Source organism: Bombina bombina, chromosome 1, assembly GCF_027579735.1.
Source record: "Bombina bombina isolate aBomBom1 chromosome 1, aBomBom1.pri, whole genome shotgun sequence".
NCBI classification, from domain to species: domain Eukaryota; kingdom Metazoa; phylum Chordata; class Amphibia; order Anura; family Bombinatoridae; genus Bombina; species Bombina bombina.
The window spans coordinates 1,289,480,261-1,289,505,735 of NC_069499.1; the positions used below are offsets into that span (position 1 = coordinate 1,289,480,261).

Sequence of the window (25,475 nt, forward strand, 5' to 3'; positions counted from 1 at the left end):
CTGGACGAACTTATGTGCTGGAAACATTCAAAGTTTATTCAGTTCATCAACTGGTTAAATTATTGTCCAAGGGGAAACACACTCATAAATAATAACCTGGGTGTTAAATTAAGTAACTTAATATATTATGTATTGTTAATGGTTAACTGTCTTAAAAACTTAAACATTGGTATAATGTGTCTATTATATTGATTCAGTATCTATGAACACATTCCTTAGTATATTGATACAATGTCTCCTTAATGTAGTGGTCTATGTTTCTACCATTCACCCTTTTAGTGTGGAGCGGTAACAATTCTAATAGTCTTGTAGAGGTTAATTGGATAGTCTTATATGTGGTGTCAGTTGATTAGTGAAGTTATATTCATATTCACCTATGTACATAACCACTATAAAAATATAGATTTGCAAATTAAATATTGCAAATCTAATGTTATATAAGGTAATAAGGCTATTCCAACCGTTATACCCCAATATAATTGTATATACTCTCCTATGAAGTAGGGAATGAATATCTTATAATAATTAGGGATTAAATTCAAATATATCCCTACCGGACTATTTAGTATATCAATATCAATACAAAAAGGTACCTGATAGCTTCAAGATCGCTGTGTGTATAAACAGCTATGTGCTCAATGATAGACTTTTGTGTATATTCTGAAACACACAAATGGGTATAGCAAGATTTAACCACTATCGTAAATCTATTTAAATACTTATTATATAAATATTACTCAATTTAACCCCCAGGTTATTATTTATGAGTGTGTTTCCCCTTGGACAATAATTTAACCAGTTGATGTACTGAATAAACTTCGAACGTTTCCAGCATATAAGCTTGTCCAGTCATTGCTATTATACATATCAATTGACATAGAACTGGACCAGCAGCAATTACTGAGCACACACGCTATAGTTTGTACAAGTGGTTTGCACACTAGTGTGGTGGGGAATCACCCGAGCCAGATTAGCTAACAATATACTACTTGTGTTGGGCTATCAACTTCTTAGGGACTAACAGCCCTCTTTTAGAGCTGTTAATTTAACCCTTAAACCTTTGAGTGCTATCAGTGTATTATTTGCCTTTCCTCTCCTCTCCTATATTCTTTGTTTGCACTTTAATGGACATACTTTTTACCACCAGTTTGTACAGATTACAAGAGCAATGGAAACTAGGGCTAAGTCTGGAAAAGTTTCAATTTATATAGATACAGACGTACCTCAGAGATATTGTGGGTTCGGGTTCCAGGCCACCGCAATTATTATTATCATTTATTTGTATAGCGCCGCCAAATTCCATAGTGCAGGGTACAATGATAGGGGTATACAATGACAAGGATTTGTGATAAAATTAAAACATAACAAAACTAAACAAATCTAGTACAGGAGGAAGAGGGCCCTGCTCCGGAGAGCTCACAGTATACAGGTTTAGGAGGCAGAGACATAAGGTTGGGGTAGCTTGTCACCTTGGTTGTAGTTGCAGCAGTGAGTCAGGCAGTTCATGTATTTGTTTGGTTCGGATGAGGGATGGAGGAGAGATGGTAAGCCTCTCTGAATAGGTGAGTTTTCAAGGAGCGTCTGAAGCTATACAAGGTTGGAGAGGTCTTATGGAGCGGGGTAGAGAGTTCCAGAGGAGTCACGCTTTTTTTTTTTTGTTTCCCAGTGTTATAAATGTTATATTTACACTATACTGTAGTCTATTAAGTATGTAATAGTATTATGTCTAAAAGAAAACAATATACTCTATTGCTAAAAAAATGCTAACCATCATCTGAGCCTTCAGGGAGTCATAATCCTTTTGCTGGTGTTGTGTAAATATGTGTATTTATGTGCATTTATGTGTATCTGTTGGAAAAATAGTGCCGATAGACTTGCTCGACACAGGGTTTCCACAAACCTCCAATTTGTAAAAAGAGCAATATCTGCGAAGCACAATAAAACAAGGTTTGTATATGTTTATAAAAAATAAACACCTTTCTTTCATCTGTTTGTTATCCACCACACTCATTTATGAGCATCAGTCCATTAAGTGAATCTCATTTGACCATTGAATTTATAAAATAAGGATTATTGGCAACTATATGGACACAACAAACAGACAAAGATCATGCTCTAAAAGTGAAGAACCAGCAACAGAAAATAAGGGGACATCTACAGATATAAACTTAAAGTAGATCTAGTCCCCAAAGTCTTAGATTAAACAAAACCCCTATATTCAGTTCAACAGACATTGAATTAACTACTGACTGGGAAGGGGCAATGGATGAATAAAAAAAGAGCATTCTAATAAGATTCAGGAAACCAAATCTGACAAAAATAAGAGAATTACTAGAGATAGTAGAGTTACTAGAACCATTTAAAGATTATGTTTATTATCAACAACTGGACAAAGAGATAGAATCTAGAACAAAAAAAACCATACATTTTGCTTACCTGATAATTTCATTTTCTTCTGAAGGCAAGAGTCCACAGCTGCATTCATTACTTTTGAGAAAACAATACCCAAGCTAGAGGACACTGAATGCAACAACGGGTGGGTACAAAAGGACTCGAGGAACACCCTCATATCCCTGATCCTGTACCATACCCTCAGGTACTCCAGGAAAACCATGAGTCCCCCGTTGCCTCATAACATACCTAGACCTGCAGGCTAGACAATCAGACAGCAGAAATAGGATAACTATCCCAGCAGCTAGAAGAACTCTTCAAAAAGAACCTCAAACCACCTGAACAGGAACTCTCATGACCAGCTTCCAGGAGGAAAGCTGACTCACCATTGCCAACACAAACCACCGAACGGTGCTTCCAGTCTGTTAGCATACAGATAAGACAATTTGCTGTAGCTGGAGACACCATCACAGAGCAAATAACTGTGGATGGTCCCAACTTCAACCTTCCGAGGGCGTCAGAAGAAAAGGAGGACATCCAAAGTCCTCCCACAAAAGAGAGGACCAACACTAATAAAACGGTCAATACCACATAGGATAACCCAATCTTCCCTCCAGGATAATGGTCCCAGCCCAAAAGGCTAGTCAAAGACCGAAGACAAAAGTCCCAGACTTCTGGAAGAGAAAAGAAGGCTCAACGAGGAACAAAATCCCCGGTTAGAGCACTACTACAAACAGCATGTCACCGTGAGTCAGGATAGACATCGTGCTCGGGTACAAGACCCCCTATACGCCGTCTTCGTCAAAAGAAGAACACTTCCCAAGGGAAGAAGGCCCTCAGACCTTCAGCATCCATATATTAGATCCAACCTAAAGCAGAAGCCCATAAAGCAGCTTGCGAGCACACATTCAAGGTGCAAATAGCTGCAATTGGTTTTAAACTGCAAACCTTCCACTTCCAGAATCCTGAACACAAGCACCAAGGACCCACAGGACACCACAGATACTAAGGTAACTCCGAACCCGGAGAACTCAACCCCCACTCTAGAAGAGAAGGGAGTGAAACAACGGAAAATACCCTACATAGAGGGGAGACCCCTTGGCCATATCACCAACCCAGTTGAAAGACACCTGGAGTCTACAGGAACATCATAAATGCACCAGGAGATCAGTAGGAACCCATCAGAAGGACCTAACGCCTAAGCCACAGTCAAACATCTCTTACAGAGCCCTGGCCCCTACGAGAGAAACCCACGTGACCAAAAACATCTAGTGTGACACCAAACCGTCCACATCGAACAAAGGAGAGACATGGACCTAGGCCAGGGACCTCAAGAGGAGTCTATCAAAAGATCCAACTTCCAGAGGAACCCTAAACTGCCTCCTACAAGGAGGAGCGCACCTCTAAAGTCCATAGACTTAGCGATCTAGCAATAGCCCCAAACCCAAGAGTCATGGAGAACTCCTTAACGGTCTAAAATTCAGCACCCAGTGCATATAGATCGCAAGGAAATCTCAGAGGCAGCGATAACACATGTTACACACACAGGCAGGGTAGCACCAACACCCGAAGGCGAATGATAACCCTGGACCTTGCTCGCCATCCCAGAGAGCTAAACAGAAGGCACCACCAACAAAGCCCCTAACGGAGCATCTAAGAAAGGTCAACTACCTGACCTCAGAAGGGCGGCCATCCATACCTGACCTCGCCTCTTCACTGACAAGCCCAAGGCTAGAGTTACAACGAGGATGCAAGACGCACGAACATCGAAGACCGTGGTCAGACCAAGGGTAAAAAATGGAAGAGACAACAGCCAGAGATCCTTGAAGGATCTATCTTCCAAAGAAACTACTTTAAGCAGGCAAACGCCGGAGCCGGAGGCCCCCACAGAAGGCAGGGAACCCCTGCTTACCAGCTCTTGGAGTAACACAACTCGGATTAGAGTAAGAAAAACATGCCCATGCATCCAGACTAGATTGATCCACCCAAGGCGGGAAGGAATAAGACCGGCACCGCAAGAAAATGCTTCATAGGCTAAAGAATCAGCGTCCGGAAGAACTCAAATTGTTAAGCACTCGGTTAAGCACTCCCAACTCCAAAGAAATGGAGATAACGGTTCTGAGTCCCCAGGGACCTGAAGAACCATGTGTAGCATAAACCAGCCAACCTTAGATTGGCAGTCACAACCCTCCATCCAGAGGGGTTGCGTATAAACAATAGGCCTCATGCTTCAGTAGGATCCATAGAAGTGACATGAACCCTGGAACAGTCAAATAAAACGTCCAACCAGTACCAGCCTGGTATAAGGACACTCCAGAACTGCTCAAGGTCCAAGAAAAATCTTCCCGAAGGATCGATCAATGAACTAGAACAAACATAATTCTAATATTGAACAAGTGCGCAACTTCGAGGGAGTGCCCACACGACCACTAATCGCAAGTATCGGTTTCAGAGAAGAATGTTCATAAAACAAAATCTAACAGACATGAGCTTAAGGAAAACAAATTAAACACATCCATCCGGATCAAAAAATAAAATTAAGGCAGCACCCGTCAGGTGAACACCCGAAGTGAATGAAAACCACAACGGGAACAGCCGATTAGAAGTCCCATTCACCCAAGCTCAGCACTGGAACAGAAACATAAAAGCCTCAGGGGCCAACGCTTACCCAGAAGGCCAAACTAAATTGGGCAATCCCACGCTCGACAAGCCTTGGTTAATGGAACACGGACAGTATTGTAGAAATACTTCACTTGAGAGATATAAATGAGACAGAGCCATAGAAATGGCCATGTGGAACCGCGCCATAACCTCTGGAGGAAATAAGCCACCCTCCGGAGGAGTAAAGGCCATAGGGACACCTGCGTGTGTAGCCGGAAAAGGGTCTGGGATACGCGTCTCATGGGTCATGGATACCTCGGAAGCAGATGGCTCAATGAACTCTAAGCTCCCTGCTTAGGGAGAAGAGAGGACTCTAGAACGGCAATCGAAACATAACTGATGGGCATTGATTACCCAGGCCATTTCATATTCATCGCAAGAAGCATTCTCCGTATCACAGGCATCCGTGTCTCACATGTCAGAATCCTCCATAATCTTGGGATTTACAAAAATGACAAAAGCTGACTGGCACCTTTTAATACCCCCAATGGCTCGGGCACTCACCACCTCCAGTGAACCAGACAACCCACGAGCTAGACTCTCTTGGTCGCACACAGTCAGCATACGGAAGTGAAAAACAACGTAACCGCACACGTCACGAGGAGCACCGTCTTAAGAGATTGCGTCATGAAAAGAAGTCTGTTATGTTCCGTAAAGGCCGTGAGCCTAGGAATAGCTACACCTTACAGATAGAACCATATAATAAACATGATTAAAGTCCCCCCCTGTTCAATAACCCCCCTCAGGAGATATTAACCCATGATTCCTTATTAAGATAAAAGGAGTCCAACTGGGACCCTACCTTGTTTCATCAACAATACATTCTCATATTGAAATAAAATGAAAGATCTTACCGGAATCTATGCCATGGAACAGGAACACGGCCCTTCAAGTGTGACAGATAGAAGCCTCACTTCTGACATGGACTTGAGTGAAGAAAGGTAAGCAGCAAAACTCATCAACGCTGATTACCACGGAGCTGTTAATGTGAGTCGGGATAGTTTCGCAGAAAAACTCCCCCTGCATCTCTGGACTAACTTTCATCCATGCTCTCACTGAAAGGCTGATAGGATTACTTAAAATTCCAGTCCCATTGCAAAGAGTACTACCCTCCAAGAGACTATCTAAAAATCAAACTTCTGCCAACCTCCTGTGACGAAAGTCAAAGAATGACTGGGGGATGAGGGAAGTGGGGGAGGTATTTGAGCTTTTTGCTGGGGTGTCTTTGCCTCCTCCTGGTGGCCAGGTACTGTATTTCCCAAAAGTAATGAATGCAGCTGTGGACTCTTCCCTTTTAAGAAGAAAAACAGAAGAATTAAGAAAAACTATTTAAAAATCTGGATGAAAGAAAAACTGAGACAGGAGAAACTCTCCTTGAGAATGAGTTTATTGACATGACAGAAACTCCAAATTGTGAAAATGGACCCAGTACAAGTGGACATTTTTTTAATAATAAACAAACTTTTTTTAAAAAAAGTAATAGGACCCAAAGGGTGACAACAGAACAATAAGACTAGTAGAGGTAACAGCTATAATCAAAACCAAATCAGACATCCCAGGATACACAAGATCAGACAAGAAAATATATACCCCCCCACCCAGGAGACCTGAATCTCCACATTGGAGGAGAAAAAACCATTTATATTGCTCTACACAAACACAAAATAAACATTTTTTTAGAGACACAAAAGAAGAGAATCACTTTTGTAATATCACATACTGTCTCCAGTAAGACCACAAAAACAGAGGCTAGATTACACAGAAGAGGATGTAGGGGAGGAAAACGGAAACTGAAGAAAAAAGCCAAATTGGCATTAATCAACTCAAACCAAGAAAAGGACATAAATGATCTTTAACTGAAATACAGGAGAAAGTACTGAAAAAAGGACTATCATTTGCTCCCAATAAAAGGTCAAAATCCCTTCACATTATTCATGGACACCGGCAAATTCCTTAGAGAAATGCCTTTGTAATGTGAGTTTTCTAAGGATCAAAAAACAGTAAAGAAAAATAGGAAACCAAGTAAGCCCAAAAATATTAAAGAAAGAAAAAGCCAAAAGGGAGGGCAATTATGGGTGTATACAACTTACCCAAGGAGATCAAATGGTTTTATCCTGTCTGGAAGATCTAGATGATGAGTCATCATCAACTAAGGAAGTTGAAACAACACATAGCTCTTTCAAACTTCAATCTGTATTCTATCCAGTACAGTCAAAGGGTAAATGTATCACAATGTTTGAGAATTTGGTATTGAAAGGCTTAGACACCCTACACCAGTCCTCCAAATTGAAAAATACTAACTTAAGCAGACTAGAAAAACAAGCCTTAAATGGCCTGAGTGAAGATCCAGCCATCATCTTTAGGGAAGCAGATAAAGGAGGTGCTATAGTAATCCAAGATCTGGAGGATTACTTAGCAGAAGCAATGAGATTACTTGCTGATGGCAATACATACAAAATATTAAAAAAATATCCAAGAGAAATATTCTTAAATTTAATATTTACATCTAATCAATGGAGCACTAAAAAACAAAATACTTACAGATGATGAATACAAAAATCCTCCAAACTGAAAACCCAGAAATGGCTACCTTTTGTAATTTACCTTAAGTCCACAAAAGACCAAAAAAATGCAAGGGAGACCAAATATATCTTAAATAAATAACGTTACAAATAATCTCTCCCAATATGTGGACCATTATTTACAACCCATGGTGCCAAACCTGAAATCATACATCAGGGATACACCACATTTACTCTCAAAACTGGAAGAAAGGATATGGGAAAATTATTATGCTCTTGCCACACTAGATGTATCAGCCCTATACACATCTATTCCACATAGGAAAGAAATCAAGCCAATGAAATACTCACTAAAAAAATTGTATTAACACTAATCAGTTGAACTTCATCAGTGAAGCAATTGAGTTCATCTTAGCTTGGAATTACTTCACTTTTGTTCGGGGGGGGGGAATTCTACAAAAATGTGGAATAGCTATAGGCGCTACGTTTGCCCCAAACTTTGCTTATATTTATATGAGCAGCTTTGAGAACTATAAAATTTGGCAAGAAAAACCCTTTGAATCAAATATTGTCCAGTGGTATAGATTTATAGATTATTTTATGATTATTTGGAAAGGAGATGAAGAAACCTTCAATAATTTTGTTGATATGACTAATGCAAATAACTTGGAGTAAACAAAAGATACATTTTCTTGATTACACTATATTCATTGAAAATAATGAAATAAATACCAAACTTTATACCAAAGAAACAGATACCAACGGTTACTTACACTCCAGTAGCAGCCATCACCCAAGATGGATTAAGAATATACCTTTCTGCCAATTTCAGTGACTGAAAAGAAACTGCTCAAGATTAGAAGATTTTGGGGAAGCAGCTACTTCTCTAAAATAAAAATTCAGGGAAAATAAATTTGATAAAAGATATGATGAAGAAGCATATTCTAAAGCAAAGGACCTGGACAGAAAAACTATGCTATGTCACAAAAAAAGATAAGAAAAACAGACCTCTGAACAAAAGTGTCCGCACTTCATTAGAAATAGAACAAATCATTAAGAACCATTGGAACACCCTAAAAAAAAAGACTGCAAATAAAAGTAAGGAAAAAGGTTTGCACTTGGTAAAAGGCTTTTCTAAAAGTGGAAGAAAAAACTGTGAATGTTGTAAACATAACAGACACATTAAAACACAAAATAAATGGATTACAAACCATTGAGACAAAAATTCAGATACATATTCTGACTTGCAATTGAAGAAAGTTTGAAATATATATGATAAAATGTAGCTGTAAGAAATATTACATAGGACGAACAAAGAGAACTTTAAAAACACGAGTACTGGAGCAAATTAAAAACATAGAAGGAGAGGATTCTGGATATGGACTAAGTACGCACTTTGTTCAATTGCTTTAATATTGAATTCCTTTGAACTCCTATTCTAAAATTAATCAAACTACCAGCTAGCTGGGGAAAATGAAGGCTATTACAACTCAGGAAAAAGAGAAACCTAGTGGATACAAAATCTAAACACAAGACAACTATATGGTCTAAATAGGATTGAGCTTGCATTCTATTGGCTGTTCCAATCAGCCAATAGAATGCGAGCTCAATCCTATTGGTTGATTGGATCAGCCAATATAGGATTTTTTCAACCTTAATTCCGATTGGCTGATAGATTCTACCAGCCAATCGGAATCTAAGGGACGCCATCTTGGATGACGTCACTTAAAGGAACCTTCATTCGTCGGGTAGTCGTCGGCAGAAGAGGATGCTCCGCGCCAGATGTCTGGAAGATGGACCCGCTCCGCGCCGGATGGATGAAGATAGAAGATGCCGTCTGGAGGAAGACTTCTGCCCGTCTGGAGGACCTCTTCTCCCAGCTTGGATGAAGACTTCTCCCGGCTTCGTTGAGGACTTCTTGCCGCTTCGCTGAGGACTTCTCCCGGCTTCGTTGAGGATGGATGTCGGCTCTTCAAAACTGTAAGTGGATCTTCAGGGGTTAGTGTTAGGTTTTTTATAAGGGTTTATTGGGTGGGTTTTATTTTTAGGTTAGGGCTTTGGGCAGCAGTAGAGCTAAATGCCGTTTTAAGGGCAATGCCCATAAAAATGCCCTTTTCAGGGTAATGGGGAGCTTAGGTTTTTTTAGTTAGGGTTTTATTTGGGGGGTTGGTTGTGTGGGTGGTGGGTTTTACTGTTGGGGGGTTGTTTGTATTTTTATTACAGGTAAAAGAGCTGATTTCTTTGGGGCCATGCCCCGCAAAAGACCCTTTTAAGGGCCATTGGTAATTTAGTTTAGGCTAGGGGGAGGGGGTTTATTTGGGGCCGGCTTTTTTATTTTGATAGGGCTATTAGATTAGGTGTAATTAATTTAAATATCTTGTAATTTGTTTTTTATTTTGTGTAATTTAGTGTTGTTTTTTTTTGCAATTTAGGTATTTGTATTTAATTTAGGTAATTTATTTAATTGTAGTGTAGTGTTAGGTGTTAGTGTAACTTAGGTTAGGTTTTGTTTTACAGGTAAATTTGTATTTATTTTAGCTAGGTAGTTAGTAAATAGTTAATAACTATTTAGTAACTATTCTACCTAGTTAAAATAAATACAAACTTGCCTATGAAATAAAAATAAACCCTAAGCTAGCTACAATGTAACTATTTATTTATAGGTAAGTATTTAGTTTTAAATAGGAATTATTTAGTTATTAATAGTAGGTTTTCTTTAGATTTATTTTAATTATATTTAAGCTAGGGTGTGTTAAGGTTAGGGTTAGACTTAGGTTTAGGGGTTAATAAATATAGTATAGTGGCAGCGACGTTGGGGCGGCAGATTAGGGGTTAATAATTGTAGGTAGGTGGCGGCGATGTTAGGGGCGGCAGATTAGGGGTTAATAATATTTAACTAATGTTTACGATGCGGGAGTGCGGCGGTTTAGGGGTTAATATGTTTATTCTAGTGGCGGCGATGTCCGGAGCGGCAGATTAGCGGTAAATAATTTTATTTTAGTGTTTGTGATGCGGGAAGGCCTCGGTTTAGGGGTTAATAGGTAGTTTATGGGTGTTAGTGTACTTTTTAGCACTTTAGTTATGAGTTTTATGCTACAGCTTTGTAGTGTAAAACTCATAACTACTGACTTTAGAATGCGTTACGAATCTTGCGGGATAGGCTGTACCGCTCACTTTTTGGCCTAAAAAAAAAAAGCTTGTAATACCGGCGCTATGGAAGCCCCATTGAAAATAGACTTTACGCAAATTGCTTAAGTTTATTTGCGGTAAGGCCAAAAAAGTGTGCGGGACAGCTGTACCTACAAGACTCGTAATAGCAGCGGTAGTAAAAAAGCAGCATTATGAGGCTTAACGCTGCTTTTTTACTCATAACGCAAAACTCGTAATCTAGCCGTAAATTTGCAAACTTACTTCAGTATTTGAGTTGAAACAGCTCCTTTTCTATAGCACGCTCCGGCAGCCCCGATACTTAGACTTTTTTTTTTTTTGTTAATTACTTTTTTTCCCTCGCCAATCATATTCGTGGCATTCTGGCATCTAACATTGAGGGGAAAAACTGCATCTTTTGCATTACTAATATCAAAGATACGGATGCCCACAGTTCTTTCAATATGGAGCTTCATGCATATTTAGAGAGCGGGTGGGACCGATCTCTACATTGCAATGTTAAAACAAGGAAGTAAAAAAGGGGGCGGGGCGTATCTATGCCGGAGTATAATATAAAGTAAGCACATGTCTAATTATGCGATATTATATATTTTTTCAAATATAGCGACTACAGCTATCACAATACTTTGTCATAAACCGTTATCATAATTTGCAACATTTACCATCGCTTTAAGTTACCCAAAGGGAGACTAAATAATACTACACTTTATACTCTGCTTGTATTTCCTTAACTGAAACATGGAGCACTATATATATATATACACACACATATATATATATATATATATATATATATATATATATATATATATATATATATATATATATATATATATATATATATATATATATATATATATATATAAAATTACAGCCCATCGATTGCTATAGTAATGTACGGTTTGTGTTTTCCTTTTCTTTCTTGGTTCTCTAGAGTTTTGCACCACCTGGTGTTTTTTTCTTTCTGGATCTACTAAAGCTAAGAGAAATTTTTATGTGGCCGCAGCAGAAATTTAAACTGAAGTATTGCCATTTGTATTATATAATATATCTCACAACATTTCCAAGCTTGTATCAGGGACCTCTAGTTTAGATTTATGTTGGGGCCGCTGGGGGGTTTGGTGATCTCTGGTTTTACTCTGTGAAATTGGGAAATTTAAGAGAGTAGAAGGTGAGACAATTGGGAGCTTTGCTATATTGAAATGAATGTCTATTATATTTTACTTCATGTTTAATAATGCATATACAGATTATTTATTTAAATACCCTTAAAAAATGTAACTACATTAAATTGGAGTGCATTTACCTGTTTGATATTTTGCTAATTAATTTTAAGGACTGTTAAACACAGTGGCCTAGATTTGGAGTTTGGCGGTAAAAGGGCTGTTAACGCTCCGCGGGCTTTTTTCTGGCCGCACCATAAAATTAACTCTGGTATCGAGAGTTCAAACAAATGCTGCGTTAGGCTCCAAAAAAGGAGCGTAGAGCATTTTTACCGCAAATGCAACTCTCGATACCAGAGTTGCTTACGGACGCGGCCGGCCTCAAAAACGTGCTCGTGCACGATTCTCCCATAGGAAACAATGGGACTGTTTGAGCTGAAAAAAAAACTAACACCTGCAAAAAAGCAGCGTTCAGCTCCTAACGCAGCCCCATTGTTTCCTATGGGCAAACACTTCCTACGTCTGCACCTAACACTCTAACATGTACCCCGAGTCTAAACACCCCTAACCTTACACTTATTAACCCCTAATCTGCCGCCCCCGCTATCGCTGACCCCTGCATATTTTTTTTAACCCCTAATCTGCCGCTCCGTAAACCGACGCAACCTACGTTATCCCTATGTACCCCTAATCTGCTGCCCTAACATCGCCGACCCCTATATTATATTTATTAACCCCTAATCTGCCCCCCTCAACGTCGCCGACACCTGCCTACACTTATTAACCCCTAATCTGCCGAGCGGACCTGAGCGCTACTATAATAAAGTTATTAACCCCTAATCCGCCTCACTAACCCTATCATAAATAGTATTAACCCCCTAATCTGCCCTCCCTAACATCGCCGACACCTACCTTCAATTATTAACCCCTAATCTTCCGAGCGGAGCTCACCGCTATTCTAATAAATGGATTAACCCCTAAAGCTAAGTCTAACCCTAACACCCCCCTAAGTTAAATATAATTTTTATCTAACGAAATAAATTAACTCTTATTAAATAAATGATTCCTATTTAAAGCTAAATACTTACCTGTAAAATAAACCCTAATATAGCTACAATATAAATTATAATTATATTATAGCTATTTTAGGATTAATATTTATTTTACAGGCAACTTTGTAATTATTTTAACCAGGTACAATAGCTATTAAATAGTTAAGAACTATTTAATAGTTACCTAGTTAAAATAATAACAAATTTACCTGTAAAATAAATCCTAACCTAAGATATAATTAAACCTAACACTACCCTATCAATAAAATAATTAAATAAACTACCTACAATTACCTACAATTAACCTAACACTACACTATCAATAAATTAATTAAACACAATTCCTACAAATAAATACAATTAAATAAACTAGCTAAAGTACAAAAAATAAAAAAGAACTAAGTTACAGAAAATAAAAAAATATTTACAAACATAAGAAAAATATTACAACAATTTTAAACTAATTACACCTACTCTAAGCCCCCTAATAAAATAACAAAGCCCCCCAAAATAAAAAATTCCCTACCCTATTCTAAATTAAAAAAGTTACAAGCTCTTTTACCTTACCTATTGGCTGTTCCGATCAGCCAATAGAATGCGAGCTCAATCTGATTGGCTGATTGGATCGGCCAATCGGATTGAACTAGATTCTGATTGGCTGATTCCATCAGCCAATCAGAAAATTCCTACCTTAATTCCGATTGGCTGATAGAATCCTATCAGCCAATCGGAATTCGAGGGACGCCATCTTGGATGACGTCCCTTAAAGGAACAGTCATTCGTCGTTCAGTCGTCGGTCCGGATGGATGTTCCGCGCTGGAGGTCTTCAGGATCCTGCCGCTTCGCTCCGGATGGAAGACCATAGAAGATGCCGCCTGGATGATGACTTCAATCGGATGGAAGATCCTCTTCTGCCCCGCTTGGATGAAGACTTTGACCGGATCATGGACCTCTTCAGCCCCCGCTTGGGCTTGGATCAGGACATCGGAGGAGCTCTTCAGGACGGATCGGTGAACCTGGATGGTGAAGACAAGGTAGGAAGATCTTCAGGGGCTTATTGTTAGGTTTATTTAAGGGGGGTTTGGGTTAGATTAGGGGTATGTGGGTGGTGGGTTGTAATGTTGGGGGGGGGGGGGTATTGTATTTATTCTTTTACAGGCAAAAGAGCTGAAATTCTTGGGGCATGCCCCGCAAAGGGCCCTGTTCAGGGCTGGTAAGGTAAAAGAGCTTGTAACGCTTTTAATTTAGAATAGGGTAGGGAATTTTTTATTTTGGGGGGCTTTGTTATTTTATTAGGGGGCTTAGAGTAGGTGTAATTAGTTTAAAATTGTTGTAATATTTTTCTTATGTTTGTAAATATTTTTTTATTTTCTGTAACTTAGTTCTTTTTTATTTTTTGTACTTTAGCTAGTTTATTTAATTGTATTTATTTGTAGGAATTGTGTTTAATTAATTTATTGATAGTGTAGTGTTAGGTTAATTGTAGGTAATTGTAGGTAGTTTATTTAATTATTTTATTGATAGGGTAGTGTTAGGTTTAATTATATCTTAGGTTAGGATTTATTTTACAGGTAAATTTGTTATTATTTTAACTAGGTAACTATTAAATAGTTCTTAACTATTTAATAGCTATTGTACCTGGTTAAAATAATTACAAAGTTGCCTGTAAAATAAATATTAATCCTAAAATAGCTACAATGTAATTATAATTTATATTGTAGCTATATTAGGATTTATTTTACAGGTAAGTATTTAGCTTTAAATAGGAATCATTTATTTAATAAGAGTTAATTTATTTCGTTAGATAAAAATTATATTTAACTTAGGGGGGTGTTAGTGTTAGGGTTAGACTTAGCTTTAGGGGTTAATCCATTTATTAGAATAGCGGTGAGCTCCGCTCGGAAGATTAGGGGTTAATAATTGAAGGTAGGTGTCGGCGATGTTAGGGAGGGCAGATTAGGGGTTAATACTATTTATGATAGGGTTAGTGAGGCGGATTAGGGGTTAATAACTTTATTATAGTAGCGCTCAGGTCCGCTCGGCAGATTAGGGGTTAATAAGTGTAGGCAGGTGTCGGCGACGTTGAGGGGGGCAGATTAGGGGTTAATAAATATAATATAGGGGTCGGCGATGTTAGGGCAGCAGATTAGGGGTACATAGGGATAACGTAGGTGGCGGCGATTTGCGGTCGGAAGATTAGGGGTTAATTATTTTAAGTAGCTGGCGGCGACATTGTGGGGGGCAAGTTAGGGGTTAATAAATATAATATAGGGGTCGGCGGGGTTAGGGGCAGCAGATTAGGGGTACATAAGTATAACGTAGGTGGCGGTCGGCAGATTAGGGGTTAAAAATTTGAATCGAGTGGCGGCGATGTGGGGGGACCTCGGTTTAGGGGTACATAGGTAGTTTATGGGTGTTAGTGTACTTTAGGGTACAGTAGTTAAGAGCTTTATAAACCGGCGCTAGCCAGAAAGCTCTTAACTCCTGCTATTTTCAGGCGGCTGGAGTTTTGTCGTTAGAGCTCTAACGCTCACTTCAGAAACGACTCTAAATACCAGCGTTAGAAAGATCCCATTGAAAAGATAGGATACGCAAATGGCGTAGGGGGATCTGCGGTATGGAAAAGTCGCGGCTGAAAAGTGAGCGTTAGACCCTTTAATCACTGACTCCAAATACCGGCGGTAGCCTAAAACCAGCGTTAGGAGCCTCTAACGCTGGTTTTGACGGCTACCGCCGAACTCCAAATCTAGGCCAGTATAATTACATCACCAACACATTAACCATATAAAGGGCTTGGTTTGAATTTAAAAATCAGTAGATTTCTTTTTCTGACAAATTTTAAAGTTAGTTACATTTTGCCTTCCCCTGCATCATTTGACAGCCATCAGCCAATCACATAATGCATATATGTATATGCTGTGAATTCTTCCACATGCTCAGTGGGAGCTGGTGCCTCAGACAGTGTGCATATAAAAAGATTGGGCACATTTTCATAAGTATAATTTTGACTTTAGTGGTCCTTTAAACTGACAAAGAACTCAACACTATGCTATTGTATGGGACATCTGCTTTAAATGCAGGGGTGCAAAAAATGGAATGTAACATTTTTAGAGAAGGGTAGAAAAGAAAATCAATGACCTCTGAAGCTGTTGACAGCACAAGTTGGAAATATTTATTTTCTTATTTTTATGGCTGACAATATTTATACTGTATATAATGATATTTATTGCCCTTTATAAATGTACATGTTTAAAGGGCCACTAAACCCAAAATCTTTCTTTCATGATTCAGATAGAGAATAGAAATTTAAACAACATTACCATTTACTTCTATCATTTATTTTGCTTCATTTTTTAGATATCCTTAGTTGCAGAAAAACCAATGCACATGGTGAGCCAATCACACAAGGCTTCTATGTGCAGCAACCAATCAGCAGCTGCTGAGCATATCTAGATATGCTTTTCTGCAAAGAATATCAAGAGAATAAAACAAATTAGATAATAGAAGTAAATTAGAAAGATGTTTAAAATTGCATTCTCTTTCTAAATCATGAAAGAAAAAATGTGGGTGTCATGTCCCTTTAAGTAATGCTACTGTACTCAACTCAGTAAACCACAAAGTGGAAAATAGAGCATATTAAGCTTGTATTCTGTGCTTTGTATATTGCTTGCCAAACCTTGTAATATCAGTGTCTTAGCATTTAAGGTTGGCACACGTTCAAGGGAATTGCTGAATCTTCTCAGAAACACTGATAATTGCCACACAGAGCAGACAGATTGCTGCTGCTAAATTCAAATGCATTAAAACTGTGTTTATTGAACTGAAGTCAACAGAATCTCTGCTATGTTCTTCCATTTAGGAAGCTGCTGTAATTACAGCAAGTGTTAGGACCTTTTATACGATTAAGTTAATTCACAAAACAAAGGAAATCATGCATATAGTCAGCTGAACAGTAGAACAGATTTAGCTTATTTCATTCCTGTGTCCAGGAGCTAACATATTCTGTAAACTTCTTGCATTCCTGAGCTGCTGCTGTGTTCCCTCGGCCAATTTCATTTCTAAATCTGCGACAAGTGTTGAAAGCTTTGTATGAAGGAAAAGATTTATACAGCAATTACAACGCTGAGCTTCTTAAGGGAAGAGGGAGAATCACTCTCAGAGGCTACAGAATGCAATTTAAACAGAAAGGGGTACATCATATTCCAGTTCAAAAGCTTATCACAAAAAATATCTACAAAAAAACATGTATCCCCCCCCATTAAAGTGTTACAGGAACATAAAAAATGTGCAAAACAAAATGATTGAATATGTCATATGCAAATGTGCAATCGTATATATTGGAAAGGGTTTAAACATATGGCTAAAGTCAGATCTAGAAAAGCAATGCACTACTGGGAGCTAGCTGAGCACATATTTTGTGCCAATGACAAAAGGCATATATGTGTAACCACCAGTCAGCAACTTGTTCCCAGCAGTGCATTGCTGCCCATCGGTCTATCTAGGTATGCTTTTCAACAAAGTCAATTTAATAGCATAAGAAATGTATCTTAAAATTGTATTCTCTGAATAATCTGTTTTAATTTTGACAAATTTTCTGGAGGGAGAAATCTATGCAACTTTTAGGTATTTACAATAATTATGATAGCTTCCTTATAGAAAATGACTAACAAAATGAAATTCATCTCATGTTAAATTTGACAGAATTACAGATGTGAATAAATGGTAGACAGAAGGAACGTAACATTTAGGAAAATATTAAATATCATTTCATTAATAAAATACATGTTGTCAATGATTTTTAGGAAGTAATACTTATTGCCTACCAACAAGTAAATAAATTATTTTCCATTAATAATGCTTCACCTTATAGTAATCACATCTCCATGGTCACCTTGGATGTACCAGCTACAATTCATTGTAGAAGGGTAGTTTAGTGGCCAACCTGGGCTGTAGATAACGCCCCTCCTTTCCGTGTGCTGTTCCAATTTACCACTGCAGGCAGCTGTTAGGTTAAGAAGAGAAAAAACAAAAAAACGTTTAAAAAGACATAGATGTAGGGCACTAAAACCAAAGTAAATTATACATTACTAGTGCTGGACAACTTGCACATTAACAGAATCTCACAGCATTCTAAACAGCAGATTTTGATGGCAGACAAGAACTTGTGAATCTGTTATGCATAAATATTTATTTATCCCACTTATCTACTGTTCTATGTAAAGAAGTAGTAGATTTTATACGTTGTCACAGATAGTAGCAAATACATGTATAATACATATAAATACATTGGGCCGATTTACTATGACCCGAATGCGGCCAATTCGACACCCCCTGCTAGTGGCCGATTGGCCCGCGAATCTGCAGGGGGCACATTTCACAAGCAGCTCACTAGAACTGCTTGGTCAATGCTGAATGCCGACAGCGTATGCTGTCGGCATCAGCGATATCTGTCGGACATGATACGCTACAGCATATCATGTCGGACAGACATTGTTAAATCGGCCCCATAAACTGTAAATACATATAAATTACTTAACAAAAATAGTTATTAAGGGAACAAAGAGAAACTACAACTGCAAAATATTTCCTTTGCTTAAAATGTATCCGCAAAGGGTTGCGTAAAACTTGAAATATACTTAGATCTGTCAGTATAACATTGAGCCTAATTTTAGTAAATATGTTAAATAGTATGGTGCACATTTAGCCTATATCATATCCCCAGTTAAATACATGAGATAGAGCATAATATATTGTTCTTGATGCATCAGTGAATATCATCATATCCACAGTTCTATGAGATCATGTTTGTCTATTCAAAATAATGAATAGAAAATATGTTTATACAGTCTACAATAACATTTTTACTGTTAACCCCTTTATTACCCATATATATATATATATATATACGCAGACTGACAGCAGATTGACAAATAGGTGCAGTCGCTCATCATATCTAGATCCCTTGCACACACTGTCAGGGTTGTGCTGCCAGACTCCTCCCTTCCAGCTCCTCCCTCCCGGCCTCTCATTTCTCCCCATTCACGGACAGCGGGGAATCTCTGATGGCTGTTGGCCAGTCCCATCTGTGTCCGGCTAGTCCCGTGCCTGCGGTGTCCGTCTAGTACCAGTGATCAGTGCACAGCGTCAGATCTAGCCTAGCTGTGCACCAATCACTGGTAATGTCACTGGGAACTTTGTCACCTTTCCGGTCCTATGTAGGAATATATCTGACATTGGACCGCAAGCGGTAAAACCCTTTGTCGGATATATTCCAACATAGGACCGGAAAAAGGTGGAGGTAGAAGTTGGGTATAAAATAATTGCGAACTAGAGAAGAGATAAGAGAATATGAGACAAGGAAAAAGGTCTTATCAAGTATATTCAGGTGTAATCGATGTATTTGGACGGACCCACATAAAGTGTCTCAATGCCTTTACTAGTAGATGGTCAGTAATCCATAGATCCATAGTTCCCCCCTCTAATATGCCCTTTAGTACTTAGTAGGGAGGTGGTTTTTATTTATAGTGACATTTAAAGGGACAGTCAAGTATAAATTAAACTTTCATTATTCAGATAGGACTTTTAATTTTAATTGACTTTCCAATTTACTTTTATCATCAAATTTGCTTTTTTCTCTTGGTATTCTTAGTTTAAACTAAACATAGATAGGCTCATATGCTAATTTCTAAGCCTTTGAGGGCTGCCTCTTATCACATGCTTTTTAAATCTCTTTTCAACACAAAGAGACAGAAAGTACACGTGGGCCATATAGATAACACTGTGTTCAGGCACAGAAAGTTATTTAAGATCTAGCACAATACAATGCTAAATTTAAGACAATAGATAATAAACAGTCACAGTCATGTGATCAGGGGGCTGGAGGAAGGTTCCTAGATACAAGGTAATCACAGAGGTAAAAAGTATATTAATATAACTGTGTTGGTTATGCAAAACTGGGGAATGGGTAATAAAGGGATTATCTATCTTTTAAAACAGTAACAATTCTATGGTTGACTGTCCCTTTAAGGGATTAATGATTTGACTTGTTTTTCATACAAAAAGGATTCCATTAGCATAAAGAAATCTCTTTCCTTGGTATCAGTGGAGTATTTAAGTTTTCTGCTGCCCCCCCCCCCCCCCCCTCAAGGTTTTAAGCCTTTTGGACATAACATTTTTGGGTCAAGAAGTAATGTGTATTGTTTATGCCATTTCCAAAATAAATGTTCACACCCACACACACAGTCACAAATGCATACTCATACACACACAGGTTTATGCACATACATACATAGAGTTATACACATACAAGCGCAAACATGTTAATCTATTGCTGCAATATACACATAAAAACACCAAACACAGATTTTTTAAAACAATTCTTCCCTTAACACAATATTAAGTGCTAAAAGCTATCAGAACTAAAGGCAATAGCTAGCTGAATAAAAGAAAGGTTCAGAGCTAACTCTAAAGTGCAAGCTCTGTGGATAGTTTTTATTATACTACCGAGAATGAAATTTTGGGCAAAATCTCCCATTAAATGCCTGTATAATACTTCTAAAATAACTGTAAGCTTCTTACAAATATAGCCACAAAAAAAGTGCTGCCCCTCCTAATCTGCCGCACTAGGCAAGTGCCTTGTATTCCTAGGCCAAAATACGTCCATGCTTGGTATGTATATGTAATTCTTTCTAGGTTTAAAATGTAAAACACTAAATTCGGTAACCGTTTAACTTTTAATACTATCTAATAGTAGCCAGACAATTGCTGATTAATTTTAGCAAAAACAGAATTTATGCTTACCTGATAAATTACTTTCTCCAACGGTGTGTCCGGTCCACGGCGTCATCCTTACTTGTGGGATATTCTCTTCCCCAACAGGAAATGGCAAAGAGTCCCAGCAAAGCTGGTCACATGATCCCTCCTAGGCTCCGCCCACCCCAGTCATTCGACCGACGGACAGGAGGAAATATATATAGGAGAAACCATATGATACCGTGGTGACTGTAGTTAGAGAAAATAATTCATCAGACCTGATTAAAAAACCAGGGCGGGCCGTGGGCCGGACACACCCTTGGAGAAAGTAATTTATCAGGTAAGCATAAATTCTGTTTTCTCCAACATTGGTGTGTCCGGTCCACGGCGTCATCCTTACTTGTGGGAACCAATACCAAAGCTTTAGGACACGGATGAAGGGAGGGAGCAAATCAGGTCACCTAAACGGAAGGCACCACAGCTTGCAAAACCTTTCTCCCAAAAATAGCCTCCGAAGAAGCAAAAGTATCAAATTTCTAAAATTTGGCAAAAGTGTGCAGTGAAGACCAAGTCGCTGCCTTACATATCTGGTCAACAGAAGCCTCGTTCTTGAAGGCCCATGTGGAAGCCACAGCCCTAGTGGAGTGAGCTGTGATTCTCTCAGGAGGCTGCCGCCCGGCAGTCTCATAAGCCAAACGGATAATGCTTTTAAGCCAAAAGGAAAGAGAGGTAGAAGTCGCTTTTTGACCTCTCCTTTTACCAGAATAAACAACAAACAAGGAAGATGTTTGTCTGAAATCTTTAGTAGCCTCTAAATAGAATTTTAGAGCATGGACAACGTCCAAATTGTGTAACAAACGTTCCTTCTTTGAAACTGGATTCGGACACAAAGAAGGTACAACTATCTCCTGGTTAATATTTTTGTTAGAAACAACTTTAGGAAGAAAACCAGGCTTAGTACGCAAAACCACCTTATCTGCATGGAACACCAGATAAGGAGGAGAACACTGCAGAGCAGATAACTCTGAAACTCTTCTAGCAGAAGAAATTGCAACCAAAAACAAAACTTTCCAAGATAGTAACTTAATATCTACGGAATGTAAGGGTTCAAACGGAACCCCTTGAAGAACTGAAAGAACTAGATTTAGACTCCAGGGAGGAGTCAAAGGTCTGTAAACAGGCTTGATCCTAACCAGAGCCTGAACAAATGCTTGAACATCTGGCACAACTGCCAGTCTTTTGTGTAGTAAGACAGATAAAGCAGAGATCTGTCCCTTTAGAGAACTTGCAGATAAACCTTTCTTCAAACCTTCTTGAAGAAAGGAAAGAATCTTAGGAATTTTTATCTTATTCCATGGGAATCCTTTGGATTCACACCAACAGATATATTTTTTCCATATTTTATGGTAAATTTTTCTAGTTACAGGTTTTCTGGCCTGAACCAGAGTATCTATCACCGAATCTGAAAACCCACGCTTTGATAGAATCAAGCGTTCAATCTCCAAGCCGTCAGTTGGAGGGAGACCAGATTTGGGTGTTCGAATGGACCTTGAACAAGAAGGTCCTGTCTCAAAGGTAGCTTCCATGGTGGAGCCGATGACATATTCACCAGGTCTGCATACCAAGTCCTGCGTGGCCACGCAGGAGCTATCAAGATCACCGAGGCCTTCTCCTGATTGATCCTGGCTACCAGCCTGGGAATGAGAGGAAACGGTGGGAATACGTAAGCTAGGTTGAAAGTCCAAGGTGCTACTAGTGCATCTACTAGAGTCGCCTTGGGATCCCTGGATCTGGACCCGTAGCAAGGAACCTTGAAGTTCTGACGAGACACCATCAGATCCATGTCTGGAATGCCCCATAATTGAGTTATTTGGGCAAAGATTTCCGGATGGAGTTCCCACTCCCCCGGATGAAATGTCTGACGACTCAGAAAATCCGCTTCCCAATTTTCCACTCCTGGGATGTGGATCGCAGACAAGTGGCAGGAGTGATCCTCCGCCCATTGAATTATTTTGGTCACTTCTTTCATTGCCAGGGAACTCTTTGTTCCCCCTTGATGATTGATATAAGCAACAGTCGTCATGTTGTCTGATTGGAACCTTATGAATTTGGCCTTTGCTAGTTGAGGCCAAGCTCTGAGAGCATTGAATATCGCTCTCAGTTCCAGAATGTTTATCGGGAGAAGAGACTCTTCCCGAGACCATAGACCCTGAGCTTTCAGGGATTCCCAGACCGCACCCCAGCCCACTAGACTAGCGTCGGTCGTGACAATGACCCACTCTGGCCTGCGGAAGCTCATTCCCTGGGACAGATGGTCCAGGGTCAGCCACCAACGGAGTGAATCTCTGGTCTTTTGATCTACTTGAATCATTGGAGACAAGTCTGTATAATCCCCATTCCACTGTTTGAGCATGCACAGTTGTAATGGTCTTAGATGAATTTGTGCAAAAGGAACTATGTCCATTGTTGCAACCATCAATCCTATTACTTCCATGCACTGCGCTATGGAAGGACGAGGAACAGAATGAAGTACTTGACAAGAGCTTAGAAGTTTTGATTTTCTGACCTCTGTCAGAAAAATCCTCATTTCTAAGGAATCTATTATTGTTCCCAAGAAGGGAACTCTTGTTGACGGGGACAGAGAACTCTTTTCTTTGTTCACCTTCCATCCCTGAGATGTGAGAAAGGCTAGAACGATGTCCGTATGAGCCTTTGCCTTTGACAGGGACGACGCTTGTATTAGAATGTCGTCCAAGTAAGGTACTACTGCAATGCCCCTTGGTCTTAGAACCGCTAGAAGGGACCCTAGCACCTTTGTGAAAATCCTTGGAGCAGTGGCTAATCCGAATGGAAGAGCCACAAACTGGTAATGTTTGTCCAGAAAAGCGAATCTTAGGAACTGATGATGTTCCTTGTGGATAGGGATATGTAGGTACGCATCCTTTAGATCCACGGTAGTCATAAATTGACCTTCCTGGATGGTGGGTAGAATCGTTCGAATAGTTTCCATTTTGAACGATGGTACCCTGAGGAATTTGTTTAGGATCTTCAAATCCAGAATTGGTCTGAACGTTCCCTCTTTTTTGGGAACTACGAACAGATTGGAATAAAATCCCATTCCTTGTTCCTTTATTGGAACTGGGTGTATCACTCCCATCTTTAACAGGTCTTCTACACAATGTAAGAATGCCTGTCTCTTTATTTGGTTTGAGGAAAAGTGAGACTTGTGGAACCTTCCCCTTGGGGGTTGTTCCTTGAATTCCAGGAGATAACCTTGAGAAACTATTTCTAGCGCCCAAGGATCCTGAACATCTCTTGCCCAAGCCTGAGCAAAGAGAGAGAGTCTGCCCCTCACCAGATCCGGTCCCGGATCGGGGGCTACCCTTGTTCCAGCCTTGCACTGGTTTCTAGGCTGGTTTGGGTTGTGAGGCATTACCCTCTTGCTTAGAGGATGCAGAATTAGAGGCTGGTCCATTTCTGCGAAAGGGACGAAAATTAGGCTTATTTTTAGCCTTAAAAGACCTATCCTGTGGAAGGACGTGGCCCTTTCCCCCAGTGATGTCTGAAATAATCTCTTTCAAATCAGGTCCAAATAAAGTTTTACCTTTGAAAGGAATGTTAAGCAATTTTGTCTTGGATGACACATCCGCTGACCACGACTTTAGCCAAAGTGCTCTGCGCGCCACGATAGCAAACCCTGAATTTTTCGCCGCTAATTTTGCTAATTGCAAAGCGGCATCTAAAATAAAAGAGTTAGCCAATTTAAGTGCGTGAACTCTGTCCATAACCTCCTCATATGGAGTTTCTCTACTGAGCGACTTTTCTAGTTCCTCGAACCAGAACCACGCTGCCGTAGTGACAGGAACAATGCATGAAATTGGTTGTAGAAGGTAGCCTTGCTGTACAAAAATCTTTTTAAGCAAACCCTCCAATTTTTTATCCATAGGATCTTTGAAAGCACAACTATCTTCGATAGGAATAGTAGTGCGCTTGTTTAGAGTAGAAACTGCCCCCTCGACCTTGGGGACTGTCTGACATAAGTCCTTTCTGGGGTCGACCATAGGAAATAATTTCTTAAATATAGGGGGAGGAACAAAAGGTATGCCGGGCTTTTCCCACTCTTTATTTACTATGTCCGCCACCCGCTTGGGTATAGGAAAAGCGTCGGGGGGCACCGGAACCTCTAGGAACCTGTTCATCTTGCATAATTTCTCTGGAATGACCAAATTGTCACAATCATCCAGAGTAGATAATACCTCCTTAAGCAGTGCGCGGAGATGTTCTAATTTAAATTTAAATGTCACAACATCAGGTTCAGCTTGATGAGAAATTTTTCCTGAATCTGAAATTTCTCCCTCAGACAAAACCTCCCTCATGGCCCCTTCAGATTGGTGTGAGGGTATGACAGAACAATTATCATCAGCGTCCTCTTGCTCTTCAGTGTTTAAAACAGAGCAATTGCGCTTTCTCTGATAAGTAGGCATTTTGGATAAAAGATTTGCTATTGAGTTATCCATTACAGCCGTTAATTGTTGCATGGTAATAAGTATTGGCGCACTAGATGTACTAGGGGCCTCCTGCGTGGGCAAAACTGGTGTAGACACAGTAGGAGATGATGTAGTATCATGTTTACTCCCCTCATTTGAGGAATCATCTTGGGCAATATCATTATTTGTGACAGTACTGTCCTTACTTTGTTTGGACGCTATGGCACAATTATCACATAAATTTAAATGGAGAGACACATTGGCTTTCATACATATAGA

General features: G+C 39.4%; 1 protein-coding gene across 1 annotated transcript in view; it reads right to left on the reverse strand.

Moving 5' to 3' along the window:
* The window catches only part of LRP3 (LDL receptor related protein 3), a 197,218-nt gene that overhangs the window by 71,260 nt on the left and 100,483 nt on the right, over window positions 1-25,475 (reverse strand). The window contains exon 3 of the mRNA XM_053695069.1: window positions 17,821-17,959. Coding sequence (XP_053551044.1) covers window positions 17,821-17,959 — 139 coding nt within the window. The remainder of the gene's footprint in view (window positions 1-17,820; window positions 17,960-25,475) is intronic.